This window comes from Balearica regulorum, chromosome Z (assembly GCF_011004875.1).
Source record: "Balearica regulorum gibbericeps isolate bBalReg1 chromosome Z, bBalReg1.pri, whole genome shotgun sequence".
Classification (NCBI taxonomy): Eukaryota; Metazoa; Chordata; class Aves; order Gruiformes; family Gruidae; genus Balearica; species Balearica regulorum.
The window spans coordinates 25,270,669-25,288,935 of NC_046220.1; the positions used below are offsets into that span (position 1 = coordinate 25,270,669).

An 18,267-nucleotide genomic window follows, 5' to 3' on the forward strand; every position below is an offset into this window, starting at 1 on the left:
GACCATGGTGAAGCAGGCTGTCCCCCTGCAGCCCATGGAGGAAGGATGAGGGGGTGTAGAGATTCCACCTGCAGCCCGTGGAGGACCCCACATCAGAGCAGGTGGAGGCATCTGAAGGAGGCTGTGGCCCATGGGAAGCCCGTGCTGGAGCAAGCTCCTGGCAGGACCTGTGGAAAGAGGAGCCCATGCCAGAGCAGGTTTGCTGGCAGGACTTGTGACTCTGTGGGGGACCCACGCTGGAGCAGTTTGCTCCTGAAGGTCTGCACCCCGTGGGAGAGACCCACGCTGGAGCAGTTCGTGAAGGACTGCAGCCTGTGGGAGAGACTCACGTTGGAGAAGTTCGTGAAGGACTGTCTCCTGTGAGAGGGACTCCATGCTGGAGCAGGGGAATGATGAGAGGAGTCCTCCCCCTGAGAATGAAGCAGCAGCAGAAACAACGTGTGATGAACTGACCATAACCCCATTCCCTGTCCCCCTGTACTGCTGAAGGGGGCGGAGGTTGAAGCTGGGAGTGAAGTTGAGCCCGGGAAGATGGGAGGGGTGGGGGGGGAGGTGTTTTAAAATTTAGTTTTATTTCTCATTCCTCTACTCTGTTTTGCTTAGCAATAAATTAGATGAATTTCCTCTCTAAGTTCAGTCTGTTTTGCTCATGACGATAATTAGTGAGTGATCTCTCCCTGTCCTTACCTCGACCCATAGCTTTTCGTTATACTTTTTCTCCCCTGCCTAATGAAGGAGGGCAGTGATAGAGCAGCTGTGGTGGGCACCTGGCCCCCAGCCAGGGTCAACCCACCACAAGACACTTTTCCCTCAAATTATTGTATTTTGAAATTTCATTTTGACTTACTCAGATTTCTTTTCACAAGTCTTAGAAGACTCTTCTATTTTTTTCTCCAGTTCCAACACAAGTTCCTCTTTGCTCGAAAGGGTTTGCTGTGTCTGAATTAGTTCTTCTATTACTGTTTTTAACCTGTAAGACATAGATTTCAGAAATCCATGTTTTGAATATACAAACTGTATATATCTGGAAACACTATATTTTTTTTTCCTGAAGATGAAAAGGAGCATTACTCTTGAAATTATCTTACTCAGTGCTTGATGACCCTTTTTTCTGGATACACCTTAATATTATGTTAACCCGCAGTATTACAGATCCCATACTAGCCACTGTATACATACAAGGGTACACAATGATCTGCTGCCTGCAGGCTCTCCTATCTCGAAATTTTTTTTCCCAGAATGTGTGTTGAGTTCTGTGAATTAATGCCTTCCTAATATACTTCTAATTTACGAGATGCTTTATGAAAGATTAAGTATATGTTAAATAAATACACAGAATCAGTAGTCGAGCTCTATTCATCTCTAGAAATAACAAAAATATAAATTGACACTTTTTGTTATGAGTAATCTGTATATTTTTCTCTACAATTAACTTTTTTTTAAAGCCACATAATCTTTGGTAATGTTTAATTCAAAGGAAAAGTAAAACTTGTAAAAGAACACTCAATACTAACAGAGAAGGGGTTATTGCACATTAAAACCATTACTGACACCGCAATTATGCTGGCAAACATTCCAATAACTAAGAAGTCACAAATGTACAGTAACATTTGCACTCTGAATAATGCAGATAAATGGGCCACATAATGTTGACTTCTAAAATGCATATCAAAATACATATGTTGACTTCAAGCAATTGTTAAGCCAGGAGAACAATTTTTTTAAAAATAAATGAATAAATAAATATGTACACCCTATTTCCTTCTCAGCATTCATCTATCCATCTTTAACTATCTTACCCTACTTCCCCTGTATTTTCAAGCCCAATTTCAGTAAAACAGTTATTGAAGTAAAGAGTGAAACAAAGGTAAAATACATATAGTACTTACCACTGCACAGTTCTATTGCCCCAAACCATTCCAGATTGGGGAATGACACGGAAGGTCAACTGAGAGTAATTTACATGGACTCTAGATATCTAGGAACCATGTTCCATGTCCATATATACCAAACTGTATATTTGATTCTAAACGTTGAATTAGCTCTCTCTCCTCCTGTTATGTTTTATACAATGTTGATTAAATATATTCTTTATTCAGACAGTCCTGAATCTTATCTTGGAGACTTAAATTACTATTAAAAAAGCCATATAGTGAATGATAAATGTTTATTTCCCAAATGAACAAGCATCTGCATGTGTTTATTTTGAGATAAGGGAAATACTTAAAACATTTCTCTCAAAGTAATATCCCCACAGCTCCCTTTTTAATAAACATTTTTATTGTTTTTAGGCTATCACAATGTGTACGCTGAACTTCTCAGAAATGACGATTTTCTTACACATTTTAATATCAACTAACTTTTCTCTTTTAATACCTTGCTAAAAAAAGTAATTACCAATTTTGTAACTGCAGATACTTGCTTTTTGATCAGGTTTCTAATCAAAATTTTAATCAACACTATATTGGCTTAACAATTGATGTACAGGAAGCAGATGTTACATCTAATGATCAAGCACCGATATTCAAGAAATTAAAACCAAGTTAATAAGATTGCTTATCACTGGAAGGTATAAATGTATACATGCAGAAACAACATATTAAAATATTTTATCATTTCAAAAATATCAGATTTTATATTGCAGCATCATATTGACATAGAAAGTTGAGGTAGTTCTCCCTAAACCTTCTGAGATACTTTGGGATGTTTGTTAACGAAAATAAAATAAAGCCACGACATACACACTGAACTAACTTGTTTCCTTGTATTCAACCTGTATTTTTTGTTTTAAACATTATTTTTTATTCAAATTGGCTAGAAGTGGCATCTCTGCATCTGCCTTGTATCATCTTGGTTGTGGTTTGCCAAAGGAAGTTTCTTGTCACCTTTTATTTGCCTCCTGGATAAAATCAGTTCAACGAAAGGAGTTTTATTATTAACCAATTAGTCACTACAATCCTTATTAGCTTTAACAACCACACAATCCCAAATTGTCAGGCTTCAATGGCATAAGAACACATAAAATGAGACCAAAAAAAAAATCCAGAAACCTGACATCTTCAAACTAGGTTCTGGCCACCTGGAAAGCTACCTTTCATACTTCTTTAGTCGTTAGCACCATTCTGCCTGAAATATCAGTAAAAATAAATGCTTGTGCTTACAGAATTTGTATTTCAGAAAACTTTTCAAATCAATTTGGATATTAATTCATATGCCTACTATCAACACTTCATTCTGGTTGCTTCCTCTTTGTTTTTAACACATGCGTCTTTGAAGCATAACCTTTTATTCTGTTACACTTTTCAGAGTATCTCAATATTAGTCAATGACAATAATCAACATTTATCAGGAGACATCATACCTCGCATTACTTAGAAAGCTTAGTGAGTTAACACTGACTTTTAACTACCTCCTTCTGTCAAAACTTTATTCACAAATATAAATTTACCTAAAAATGTAAAAACAAGCCAGTTTTCTCATCATATCTCCTTAAAATACATTATGAAAACTTTTAAAGAGTAATGTATGTAAAGCTGTCACTCTTCCCTCACATACTCGATAAAATAAATGACTGAACCAAAAATTATTGATTCTGAATCAATATACATCTTTGAATCTATAAAAATTCTGTGAAATAAATCTACCAAGTGTACTGGATTTATTATATTTGGTAGATACTGAAGGTAGTTCTCCTCTGCAGAAACATAATGTAGTACTTTGAAGATCCAAGGCCATGAGCCCAATAGTAAAGATCAACAGTCAAATTTCTATTGTTTCAGCAGAAACAATACAGAAATGATTTTTTACAAGTCATCATCTATGGATAAAGGATGCAATATTTCTAGTCATACACAGCAAGCTGATGCAAACATCTGTGGGGCTTTTTTGACTATAGTGGTTTTAAAGCAAGACCATAACAAAATATATCTAAAATGCCGTTAACAAGGTATATGAGCAAAGGCAGTTACAGAGAAGTAAACAGTTCTAAAAGGAAGCAGTCTCAGCTGCACTAAAAAGCAATTAAAAAAAAGGACAAAGAGGATAAGAATAAACAGTTTTTACAGTGCCAGGAGCTAGTGGAGCTTCACAAAAATCTGCACTGCTTAATATGTTCAAAATAATCCAAATAAAAGGACAGTTTAAAAAGTGACAAAGAATGCTGACTGTACAATGTTATTTGAGGTAGGTGGAAGGGGTTGAACGTGAAGAATACAAAAGGATTATTCTGGATCTTATGATACTCAATAACTGGACTGTCATTTAGAATATTAATTTCAATGCAAATTGAAATAGGCAAACATAGAGGGGGGAAAAACAATTCAAAGCTTTATTTATGTAGTGAATGGCTCTAAGTTGACTGTTACCACTCAGGAATGAGATCTTGGAATTACAGTAGATGATTCCATGAAAACACTGGCTTGATACATTGCACTGGTCAGAAAATGATTCTCTAGGATTTGTTAAAAACAAAGCAGAACAAGAATACAGGAAACGTCAGTATGCCCCTCTCTAAACTATGCATATGGATTACCCGTGCAATTCTGGTCATTCATCTCAAAAACAATACAGTAACCTTGAAAACATTCAAATAAAGATGACAAGCTTGATAAAGGATATGAGTAAATTTTGTGAAAGGATAGACTAAAGCTCAAGATGGGTCTGAAAAAGAGATCACACAGTAGGGTTATGACAGACGTTTACAATATCATGAGCAGAAAGGAGTGCATTGTTCCTATTTTCTTTCAAAACAAGAGCTTAAGAGCCATAAAATGAAACTAAGAAGTAGTGGGTTCACAAAATATGAAGTTAAGCACTGGAATTTCTTGACCAAAAATTCTGTGGACAACAGATACTTGTACATACTGAACTGACTGGACAAATTCATGAGAGAAAAACACCTCTAAGGCTATTATAAACTACCTGAAAGGTTATTATAAACAAATACTACTTCTGTCTCAAAACATTTCTCAGCTGAAAATTACGGGAGGCTGAGAGATCATTCTGAGGAATCAGCATTGCATGATCATCCTGCTCTTGTTCTCCTGCCTACACTTTTCCCTGTTGGCTAATGTAAGAGAGAACTAAGTTGGTTAGGTCAATCTTTGGTCTAACCTAATACAGTCAAACTTTTTTGCTCAGAGTCCTAAATCTATAACAGAAAGTGAAGACCTTAAAGACAGCAACACTTAGAAGAGCTATTTGATTCCTGTCCCAAAAATAATATCACACCATAAAATTTCTTTCTCAAGTTTATAAAAGAATTTGAAGTGGATGAATGCAAGATTTGTAACAGGACACACTGGAAATTGTATTGAAAATGTAGATGTGTAGGCAAATATGCAGACACACATTTATGAACAAAAATATGCATTTTATCAGAATCATTTACTAGAAAAGCAGCATTTCATCTCTTAGACATGCTGATGTCTTGTTTCTAAACAATGGGATACAGAAGGCAAGCTAAACAAGAAGTTATTTCTCTTTCTGAGCTATGGAAGGCAAAATCTTTCAAAAATTGTAATATTTTATTGAAAAGCAAGATTCGGTGTGTATTTTTTCCTGTTACTATGCTGAAGTACATCTAGATGTACAACATTTACATAGTCTAAGCAGGAATAATCTCAATTTAGTAATGATATAGAATATATTATAAACAGAAACATGTTTAAAGGGAAGGCAGGGGCTTTAATTATCAAGAGATCCTTTCATAAGAAAGATGAAGCTGCTTCAGGACTAAGGAGGAGTGACAAAGGATGCTGAAACTTCATATTAAAAAGGTTATTTCAATATCTATCAAGGAATACATTTTCAAAAAGTAATCAGATTGCACAAGAAAAATGAGAAGATGTTCAATGACTTTGAAAAGGAATTAATAAAATCCAGAGATTCTGTCATGTTGAGAAAACACAGGGATTAGAAAAATCTGCAGAAGACACTGCAGTGTGTTTACATTTGAAATACCTCACTGCTATTAGGACTCACTATGATTTTGATTTTCAGAAAAACCTACAAGAAAGAAGGATCGTAGCTTAATTAAGCAGATGAAATTTTTTAAAAAACTTTAAAAAACCCCACAACACACCATTGATAACTTCTTTGGATCAGTTATGCTTTCTAAAGGAAAAAACCCGTCAAATAAGTCACACAAGGACTGAAATACAGTAGAGACAACAAAAACATCATCAACCGATACAATTCTGAATTTTCCATTTTAAATTGCTATGATCAATATAAAAAAAAAGGTACAATTAATAGTTGCAATCTCACAAGTGACTCCATTGTACCATTTTACATCAAAAGCTAAGGCTGATAAGAACAAGAACATAATAACCTCAGCAGGAAATTTGTTCCCCAGTAACAAATGATTAAAGGTGAAGTTGGTAAAAGTAATGAAAAGATTTAAATAGGCAATATATTAATAAAATACAGAGAGAGGTAGTTTATCACCCTGAATAGCTAAAAGCTCCATGAAATGCAATACGACAGCTACATCTGTGGTAGTTATTAATGTATTTTAAAGGTTATAATAATGAATAAGATTTTCCTTTGGAAAACAATAGCAAACACTTACAAAACTAATGAAATAAATACATTCATGAAAATTTTCTGCACGGCATTTTAGATCACTGACTACATAACTGTACTCAGTGGTTTCATCAAAAGATTTCAATATTCTTCCTAGAGTACTAAATGTGGAAACACTTTTGGGAAGATGAATCAGTATGTTCCCAAGGAGGATTCATGATGGACTTGGGGCATTGTATAAAGTAACTGTCATGGAGAGGAATATAGACTTCAGCAAGGTTTTTGACACCATCTCTCATAACATCCTTGTTAGCAAGCTTAGGAAGCGTGGGTTAGACGAGTGGACAGCGAGGTTGGTAAAGAACTGGCAAGCTTAGGAAGCGTGGGTTAGATGAGTGGACAGTGAGGTGGGTAGAGAACTGGCCGAATTGCAGAGCTCAGAGGGTTTTGTCATAAGCAGCGCAGAGTCCAGTTGGAGGCCTGTAGCTAGTGGTGTGCCCCAGGGATCAGTACTGGGTCCGGTCTTGTTCAACATATTCATCAATGACCTGGACAAGGGCATGGAGTGTACCCTCAGCAAATTTGTTGACAAAACTAAACTGGGAGGAGTGGCCAACAGACCAGAAGGCTGCACTGCCATTCACTGAGACCTGGAAAGGCTGGAGAACTGGGCAGAGAGGAACCATATGAAATTCAATAAGGGCAAGTTGTAAGGTCATGCACCTGGGGAAGAACAACCCCAGACACCAGTACGGGTTAGGGGCTGACCTGCTGGGAAGAAGCTCTGCGAAGAAGGACCTGGGAGTCCTGGTGGACAACAAGCTCTCCATGAGCCAGCAGTCTGCCCTCGTGGCCAAGAAGGCCAGTGGTATCTTGGGGTGCATCAAGAAGAGCATGGCCAGCAGGTGGAGGGAGGTGATCCTCCCCCTCTACTCTGCCCTGGTGAGGCCACATCTGGAGTACTGTGTCCAGTTCTGGGCTCCCCAGTACAAGAAAGACAGAGAACTACTGGAGAGAGTCCAGCGGAGGGCTACAAGGATGATTAGGGGACTGGAGCATCTCTCGTATGAGGAAAGGCTGAGAGAGCTGAGTCTGTTTAGCCTGGAGAAGAGAAGAGGGGGTCTTAGCAATATCTTAGCTTAGAAATATCTGAAAGGTGGATGCCTAGAGGAAGGGGCTAGACTCTTCTCAATGGTGCCCAGTGACAGGACAAGGGGCAACAGGCACAAACTGGAATACAGGAAGTTGTTCCAGTGCTCAGAACACTGAGCACTGGAACAGGATGCCCAGAGAGGTTGTGGAGCCTTCTTCTCTGGAGACATTCAAAACCCGCCTGGATGAAATCCTGTGCAACCTGCTCTAGGTGATCCTGCTCTAGCAGGGGGATTGGACTAGATGATCTCCAGAGGTCCCTTCCAACCTCTACTAATCTGTTAATCTGTGTAAAGTGCTGGCAAGTTTTTGGGGGGGACTGGGGGGGAGTATTTGGTGCAAAGGAACAATAAAACCAGCATGGGAAAGAGTTCATAGCATGAAAATATTATTTTCAGAAACTAGACCTCAAAAATGATGACACAGCTATGCAATGATCCAAGTGAACCTAGATTTAATGTATAACAGCATTTCCAAAGGAGGAAAGGTTTGTAAAGAAAGACTTACATGACTTGTAAACTTTCTGCTGTTAGATTATTCCACATGATCTCATTAGCTTGAAGATTTTCATTTTCTTCTAGTAAAGACGTATCAAACTCTATTTCTTGTTCAACAACTTCTGATGACCTAATTTAGTAAATAAATGTTATACTTTCAAAGTTAACATGTATCTTTGAGTAGATCATAAAGCAAATAATTACATTTGAATTACTTTAATAACTAGAATATAGCTAAAATTATATACGAAAGAAAAGGCAGCAACTGGACATATATTCTTTTCCCTCTAAATAAAGAATATAGTTTTAAAATCATACCAGGTAATAAAATGGCATATAATTCTTTGAATCAAGATCACAGCATAACCAAGGTTTTCAAGGAGTATCAATCTGAATGGGTTCACTCTTAGGTGAGCCTAAGACAACAGTCATAGGACTATTTCTGCATATACACAGTAACAGTTCAATAAATGGCAAATACAGTTTATTTTTAAAGTAAAAAACTTTCTTGCATTATCTGCATACTCTGTAGTATCAGGCACTGCTCAACCTGCAATAACTGCAGAGTACACAGAGGTAGCTAGAGTTCAATTTAAACTAGAATTTGGGCAGTAAGAGAAATAAAACAGAGAAACTTAGTTTAGCCCAGAATGCAAACTGCATCCAAATATACAGTAAATTAGCTCACACTAAACCTGGACTGTCATGTATAGTCTCCTTTCAGCACCAAAGTTATAGCTCTTCACATGTAATAACGGTAACTGGAGATGGATGGTTAAAGAAACAGTCAGGTGAAAAACTTGGCTTTCAGCTAGCTTTCTGTACATGCAAGTGAAACAATTTTCAAACTAGGATTAAAGCTTTACACTTAACAATGTAAAAAGAACCAAACGGAAACAAATTCAACTCTGATCACTTAAGCAGTGTTGAGTTTAGTGCAGGGTTTTCTCAAGAGAAAAAACAAACTTGCACACCAAGATGAAAATGCATACCTGTGAGTATCTATGAAGTCATTATACTCAGAGTTAGGGTCTATCTGTTCAACCGAGGTCTGGATCTCTTTATGGACATTCACAATCTCTTCTGTAACAAGACTGGTGATCTGGCTATACTCATCCAAGATTCCTTTTCTAGAGAGGAAAAAAAATTCTAGTGTATAACATGGCACTGAAGGCATAGACGGAATTGAAGATGCTTCAAACTTTCAATTTTCTGTTTCTACAAACTCTTGTTGCAACTGGCTAAAAAGGGAAAAAATAAGACAATATATTACTCAAAGAAATAACAGATCAGCTGGGGCCTTTTCTTTACAGACTGGCTGTGAGTGAGAAGTATCTAAGACCATGCTCCTTGTATTGATTTCAGTGCCTCTACATACAGAGTGGCTGAACTAAAAACTGTAGAGATTATAAGTAAAAGGAGTGTATATAGCTCATTGATGACGCTATTCTTCACAAAGGACTTACCATACTTGCTGTAACCTACAACAAAGCTCTTCATGTTCTGACTGACAAAATATTCTGGCATAAGTCAAACTCAGTCACAAAATAATGTGCACTTCCTTTAAAAACTGGTTTTCTTGATTAACTATCTTCTCTCATATATTTCTTTTATCATTTGATCATTCAGACAAAAATATGCATAAATCACAAGTTAGCATATATTTACAAGAAGAAATAAAATCAAGCAAAAAGTTCCTGTAAGAAAGTTCAAGCCACCCAGCCTTGTCTTTACCTGCTTCCAAGAGTGGGAAAAAACAAGTGAACAGGGAACAGTAAAGGAATAGCTAATATTGTGCCACTACTCTTAATAGCATCCAGTGACACATCCTCAGAACACCTTCCTATTCTCTTTAACTTTTAGCTTTCCGTAAGTGATCCTTCATAATCACTTCCTATTTCATTTTTATCTGTAACAAACTTGTTAGGTTCTCAGGCTCTGAAGCATGGTGAGCTTTCTTAAAATACTGATGAATTTTGGCCAGCCCAAAGGAACATGCACAGGAAAAGTATCAATAGATTTTTCCTGGATAAGATCTCAAGTAAGATTTACTCTATAAAAAAAGTTATGTGATTGGATTTTTCAATACTGTTTCTGAGGAGAAAACAGACAAGAGAAAGCATTAAATCTTGCCTTGCCTGTGAACAACATGTGTGAAAATGTTCCAGAAAGTAGTTCAGAGTGTGACGAAAACATAGGTGAATGTCAACTACAGCAATGCCATACCAAGTAGAAAGGCAATCTATGTCAATTACCAAAAAAAAAAAAAGTCATTAGCAATATTAATCTGTACTTCTTCAAGTTTACCAAACTAATTCATCTGCAAAATCAGGAATATTAAGGAAGTATGTTTCACACAGATGGCCACACCAAGCTCTACATCTGAAATCACCACTTCTTTTCGTATATCAAAGATACTAGAAAGGAGTAATCTTCCAATACATTCGGATCGCACAAAAAAAGTCTAGGTAGTGACAAAGATATTTTTTTACAAGTTTTTACTCCAGATATAGCAAAGATGAGTGGGTTCAATAGGTTCTTCTCCATCATAAAACTCTTCATTGAATTTTCATATCTCAAAATTCAGAAAAATCACTTTAATTACAGCATACAAATTTAATGCACCCTTTTGCTGTGATTTTACATACAAAATTAAGATTAAAAGGACTGTACAGAGACTACAAAGGTCTATTTAATTTCAATACTTGCACAAGAATTAAAGGAATTATTATGATACTGCCTAAGGCAGTTAATGGTGTCTGCACCACATAAGCTTGTAAAGTGTGAAATCCACAACTCTCCCTCACTTCCTCTGTGCTGAAGTCAAGACGAATATAGACTTCAGAGAAGGTAAGAAAGTCAGTTAAAGACGAGTGCCTCGCATCTAAATGAACAACACCTACAAAAAAAAGTAACTGCCCTTTCTTTTAGGCTAAGTGATTTAAATAACACTGCAGAAAAAGACTCACAGAAAAGACTCCCTAACGAACTCCTATTCTTACTTCAGGAAAGACAGAGGCAGCATGGTGGTTACAAACCAGAAAAGAGGGCTTAAAGTCCTCATTGTCTGTTCTCCAAGAGCATCAGTTTGCACATTTTCTATAATGACATAAAAAATGATCTTTCAGGAAAGAGGTAATTTTATTTTTAAGGTTGGATTCCTTACAGTGAGATCAGGTTTATATGAACCTGTTACTTCTCCCACACATATGATTAACCATGCATCTGCTTGGCCCTCCTCCACAATGACTTTCAAGACAGTTGGCCAGTTTAAATCAAATTTGTTACTGGTGGAATTTCATAAAAATAAGACCACCAGAGAGGCAACAAACTTGCCATAGTACACTAGCTGAAGGACAAAGCATGAGCTCAGCTACAAACACTGCAGTTAATCTGTAAGATTTTAAAGTTTTATGAGAAGACAGTGTCTTGCTAGAATGTAACCACTCAAAACTACTGTCTGCATTATTTGGATAGACTTTTCTATGCACACTTATTGTCAATTGAAAGATTAAAACATCTTTCTTCTTTATCCCTTGATATACAATTAATTAATCACAGTTTATTATTTTCACATAATCCTACATATTAATTAGAATACTACACATATAAAATTCCGCAGGTTAAAAATATGTAAGAATACGTCTTACAGGGCTTTAATCATTTCTTCTTGCATCTTCTGTAGTGAATCAAGTAACAGAGGAAGTGTAGTATCATAATACTGGTGCTGATGTAACTGTGCTCCTTTCAGTGCCAAGACATACTGATTATGCAACATATGAAGCTTCATAGTGGCTTTATCACATCGATCTTTGGCTTTCTCAGTCTCCTTTCCTAAGAGAAAACAAAAAAAGACAAATGCACATGGTGATTTAAAAGTATACAAACTTGCAGATGACATAAATCTCGTAGATTTATGGTAAGTTTGCACCTTTTTCTACTGTGGTCTTTTCAAGGTATTTCTCTGAAGAAGGTAAAAACTGACTGGTTTAGGTCATTAGTAAGACCAAATGTCTTGGTTTTCTAATTAAAAAACCCTGCTGTATTTTCTTTGAGCAGAAATGTGAGAATACTTTATCTAAAAGTATATGAACACCACTATATACACAGGTATAAAAATAACATAACTATGAAGAATAAAGAACAAAATTCATACATGTGACTATGAAAAAGCTAATCTTTTATTTGCCTCAAAACAAAAAAAAAAAAAAAAAAAAGATCTTTTTTGAATACCATACAAACATGACATCACTGATTACTTTTGCTTTGGCATCTGATCCTGCCAAGTTACACTATTTTTTTTGAGACTCATCTCTCAGTTTATCAAATTATTTTTAACTCTACAGGTGCCCTTCGGTGCACTTTCAATCCCTTTAAGGTATAGTTATGTCTGGGAATTTAACAAACAAACTCTGAATCAAAGTTATGAAACACTGAAAGACCACCCAAACCTAATCTCAACATGTATCCTGCAATTTCCCATAGGATACATTATTCTGACAGGACCTCATTAACAACAATCCTCCAAGCAGCTTTATGCAAACAGTTTTGCATCTTTACTGGAGTATTTTCAGCTTGATCATGCATTGCCCTTGCCATAAAAGGATATGAGATTATTTCAACATGATTTCTTACTGAGACACATAAGCTTTTACTCATATGCTTGTTATCTTCTTGATATTTATGAATTGCCTCGTTAGTTTTCAGGAACTAAAGGCATTTTAAATCAATCATGTATCTGCAATTATCAACTGCAGATTCACAATTACCTACACAGATACACATATGCTAATTAAACCAATCTCATTCAGACCACTATATGTCTTATTAACCTAAAAATAATTTAACTAATAAAAAAGATTGTATTTTAACTTTTCTACCACCTATCACAAAGTAGCTGAGAAAAAAGAAAAAAGAAGCATTCATAGCTAAGTGGCAGAACAGAAGCTTGAGAGCAGACCTTGAAAAGCTGAAATTCTATCATATAAGGAACACACAAAGGACTGTGAACTCAAATAAATTAAAATACAGAAACATGTATTAAGGCATGTCAAAAAAAGTTGATGGAAGAACTTGTAAAACAGTAAGAAATTATCTTTCATAACTTTGTGGAGTCAGCAAGCTTGTCAGAAAACGTAAAGGACAGTCACTATATAAAAGGAGCTGGTAGGGAAAAAAATTATTTTTTTCTTTCATGTGTTCACTATGAAAGACCTTCAGAGATTTCCAGGCTGAAATGTCTCTTTCTGAAAGAGTCGATGAGTCTTTCTCTTCTGAGGTGTCAGAAGAAGAGGTTAGAGAATAAATGAAATACAAAGAAATTATGAGGACTGGATGGTGTTTATCTTTGGAACTTTAAAGGAACTTGAGAAAGTTTTAGCTGAAATATTATGATTAATTTTCACAGGAAGAAGCAGGCACTCAATGAAGTGCCCCAGGAATATCAGTTGGGTCCTGATACATGAGGTGATAAAGATGATGATGAAGATGCTGTCTCAAGGAAGCAAATAGGGGAACCAATGTCACCTTGTTGCTGCCAGCTAACACAGAGTAATAAAAATTCTTTAAAAGGATGTAATAATCTGTCATTTAATTGAAAACAATCTAACTGCTGACCTAATTTTGTATGTGGAAGGCACAGATTTCTTACACTAAGGTTTAGCTAAATGAACACAGCTACTCTTCACAACAAAGACAAAACACACCCTCAGAGTTGTAACCAGACAAGTGTTTTTCATTTAGGTATTAATAAAACAATCCACTTTCAAAATTTCTGTAAAACTGTTTTGCAGAGACAACAATCTCAACTGTCTAAAAGTTTTGCCAGAGATAACAGGTTTTGTTTCAGCAAACAATTAAAACTCATGTTTCATGGGAAGACTGTATTTTTTTATTTCACTAAAACATAAAAACATTGCGCTTTTTATTTCTATATTAAATATAGATCATTTGGAGAAAAAAAATAATTCAACACATCATGCCCAGAATAATATCCCAGAAGTTAGACACCACAAAACATGTGCAAATCTGACAGCAGTGTACCAACATAATGTCATGGTATACAATCCCATTTTCACATCTGCCTTGAGGACTAAATTCCTTCTCTATATGCATTATTTATCAGCAGAACACTCAACCAATTTAAGAATAAATGAAAGTATTGTATACACTCAGTTTCTAAATACAGTAGGCTACAGTGTCAACCTGGTCGTCTGCAGACCAAGACATACACACTATAGGGTCTTCCTGGAGAATGAGAGGCACGTGAACATGGGGAAGTAACAAAATGTGACTGAAGAGTTTGGAGGGGAAGAGGTGAAGTAGTAGTTACAGTATAGAAACTGGATGAAAGAGGAGAGGACAAAGCAGCTGGAAGACAGAGCTGGAAGCACCATGTTTTGCTTGCCCTTGGGAGATACACTGGCCAGGGAAACAGGAAGAGGGAGACAAAGAAGTAGCAGGGGGAGAAATGCTGCATTATTTCTTGGGTTTATCATATGTTTGGCCACTCCTACTCAAGCATGCTCTAGATAACATAGTCCAAAATTATCTCCATACATCTAGTTTAAGAGCTTAAAAAATACAACTTGTCCATGCATATCTTTAAAATACATCCCCTATCAGCTTTCAGCTTACCAGAAATCAGCATATGTCAAATTTTACTGTGTACTACTAGTACAGGCTTCTGACCTATGAACCACAACAGCCTTCCAGAGTTAAACTACACTGAAAATTTACACTAAAAATTATCACAACCACATGACTAGAGACTTATCAAAATTATCTCTCTCTCACAAAGCTCATTAATGGCTAAACTATCCTATTTTTCCATCTGCCTTGAGGACTAGATTCCTTTGTTATACAGACACCACCTCAACTAATCGCAAAATAAATCAAATTATCATATACATTCAACTTCTAAATACAGTCTTTGGACCTATAATTAATACAAGAAACACAGTTACATTATTATTTCTGTATTGTAATTTATTTTTTAAAGCAGCAAAATGCCGTGAGGCAGAGTACACAGTTGTTCTACATGTCAATTAGCACAGAGGAAAACATCCAATTTTCTTTATCTGTATAATGAATTTCATAAATAGATCTAATTATCATTCTACTGTCATCAGTTGTTGACAAAACTGTTTCATGTTTATAAAAACTGTGTATACAATGTCACACCATAAACAGTATTATGAAGCTTGCAAAATTCAATTATGAAAGTTTGACATTTGCAAAGAAAAGGTTGGCATTCTTTTTAAAATATTTGAGAGAGTCAGGTATTTCAATTTCTAATAAAAACCCTTTTAAGATTTCACTACATACAGAAATACAACAGATCCATTCAGAAAAAAATGTTCTAGGGTATTTTCTATTAAAAAGGCAGATTTCCTATTCCAAAGTTCTTGCAATTGTATTAGTCTCTTGTAGCCTAATATATTCATCTAGAATGGAAGAACTGAAACTGTATAAGATAACTGAGACCAACTGAAAAAAATTTCAACTCATAATGTTCACTTCATCTTTTTTTAAATAAGTATGACGTCTCAAAGAAACTGACTTTCAGAAAATAAATATTGCAAATATGGAAAACTTTCATACACATTTTGGATTAAAAAGAAATAATTACACTGAAAAGCTCAGGTTTTTACACCTTGACAACTTTTTCTGGTTTGTTGAAGTCAAGGCTCATATTCCCCCATATGTTCACTACATTCAGTTATCACTGATTTCAATAAAATTTAACACTTGTGAGGTCTTCAAATTTGCATTACAGATTTTGATATTTTATTCAAACAGCAAAATTCTGACTCTGTGGAACACAGCGTAAAGCACCCACTAATTCGCATAGGGCCAGGATCCACCAGGAAGGTTACTTGTAGTGTGACATTGAAGACTCAAGTCAAGACTCAGTACAAGCTTAGCTGTTCATATTTCAAATCCAGCTTAATGATAGCATAGGTTAATATAATGACTGAAGCTTGTATCTACTGTTGTTGCTTCTACAACAGAAAATTCCAGTTAAGCTGCTTTAGTTACAGCCCTTCAACTAAATCTTACAGGCAAGTAAATGCCCAAAGGACAGAATTATTTTCTTAAAGATCTATTTTTTTCAAAGAGAAACAGCATACATTGAAAAACCAAGAGCTCAGACAGAAACATTATGGATTGGCTAACTACAGAAAGATGTCATGGAGAATTCCAAAATTGAATGCCAAAAGAAATTATTTCTTTATGTCTACATTGTAGATCAGCTGCAAGCCAAAAAGCTCAACACTATACTTCAATGGATACACGCTACCATAAGCCCTGAACTTCTGTTTCATTGCAAATGTAACAAAAATCAGCATTTCAGTTCAGACAAAACCCTATATTAATGACATCCCACTCTACAGAAAGATTCTTTTTCTCTCAGTGTTACTTTGCAATGATGGTAAGAAAAACTGTCAAGATCACCTCCTGAAGTACCAGTTATTAAGCTATTTGTTCTTTTGGGGACCTTTGAGGACAGGAAAGGAGAAAAAAAATTTAAAGAACAAAAACTTGAGAAGAGACAGAAGGCTAAAAACTTGCCAACATCTAAGCATGTATTCATACTTGAGACGCTCTCTTAAATTTTTGCATCTTTAAGTGTTTGCTCTTAAAAGACAATAAATACCATAATTGCTTTTTGAAGAGGTATAATTGAAATACTAAATAGTTGTGAAAACAACTTAAATCTGTCAGACCTAGGCACGTTTTTGGATGTTGACAATTAGAAAGAATTTCTTGTCCAGTTTTCATAGACCTCAGAAAAAGTCTGTCTGGGGTCCAATGTTGTGGTATTTCAAGAATGACGGCCCCTTGTCTCTCACTCTTGGGAAATTTAGTGATACCAATAGGTATGACCTTCATCCATTCAGAAGTGAAGACAAAGTATTCATAAAAGAGGCAATGGAGATCATTGTAAAGGCTTAGCCCACAACAGATGAATTAACTGTCTGGATTTATAGTTTCTGGCAATGAAACATGACCTTTGGCTTCAGTGCACAGTGAATGCTGTCCCAGGAAGAAACCCATGTCCATCTGGCAAAGATAAAAAATTATAAAATTGTATAATTTTATTACACAAGTCCAGTTTTAGAAAATAATTTAATTTAGTCTCAAAAGTAGAGACACACCTGAAATGACAATAGAGGGTTATTTACTCCCGACAGAAACACAGTGAGAAGCCTTAAATATGCTAGAACTGTGGGAACAGAAAAGCAGCAGAACTACAGTCGTGTACAGACAAGAATGTATGTCAAGAATTCACATAACTGCCTCTGTAGTTCAGGAATCAGAAAAAGCAAATCCACCCAAATTCGTGGGTATGGGTAAATGTAGGGAAAAACAGCAGAGGCAATGTTATAATAAATGTGGGCACAATATATTGCCAGGGGAAACCTGGACAGGATCAAAAGTGACTACAGAACTCCAGGGGCAGCCATCAAGGGCATGGGGGCCCACGTGGTGTCCTCCTTTATCCTGCCAGTGAGGAAAAGGGCGGGAGGAGGGCACTGACAATACAGGTCAATAAAGAGCTGTGGAGCTCGTGTTGGTGACAGGGTTTTCGGTTTTACAGCCATGGGACCCTGTTTGTAGATCACCATCTTCTTGGGAGATCGGAAGCACTTTACTAAGCAGGGTAAAACTATTTTTGCCAATAGAATGGCTGCCCTCATTAGGAGGGCTTTAAACTAGGAACGACAGGGAAGGGAAGGTCCTGAGGGAGCAATGGACAAGACTGCTGAGCAAAGGGCATGGGTTGGTGTGATGGAAACAAATCACAAAGCCAGCAAAATGGGGCTTGGGTGGAATCACCTCCAGCACTTGCAAGTGGGCAAGGAGGTTCCTACAAGTTACCGCTGTGGAAAAAATCTCCCCAAATCCTCTCCAGGAACTGAACATGCTGGGGTGCCATGCTGAAGTGCCTGTACACTACTGCACGCAGCAGGGTGAATAAACATGATGAGTTAAGAGATCTGTGTGCAGTTGCAGGGCTATGACCCTGTTGGGATTGTGGAGGTGTGGTGGGATGGCTCCCATGACTGGAGCACTGCAATGGAGAGAT

General features: G+C 36.4%; 1 protein-coding gene across 4 annotated transcripts in view; it reads right to left on the minus strand.

The window, feature by feature from the left end:
- FER (FER tyrosine kinase) overlaps positions 1–18,267 on the minus strand; it is a 174,366-nt gene that overhangs the window by 121,491 nt on the left and 34,608 nt on the right. For all 4 annotated transcript variants that reach the window (XR_012832932.1, XM_075739369.1, XM_075739370.1 and 1 more), the window contains 4 exons: positions 11,825–12,008; positions 9,167–9,304; positions 8,185–8,304; positions 848–970 (listed from right to left, as the gene is read on the minus strand). Coding sequence is in view for 3 of the 4 variants with exons in the window: in XM_075739369.1 (XP_075595484.1) it covers positions 848–970; positions 8,185–8,304; positions 9,167–9,304; positions 11,825–12,008 (565 nt within the window). In the remaining variant the exon portion in view is untranslated. The remainder of the gene's footprint in view (positions 1–847; positions 971–8,184; positions 8,305–9,166; positions 9,305–11,824; positions 12,009–18,267) is intronic.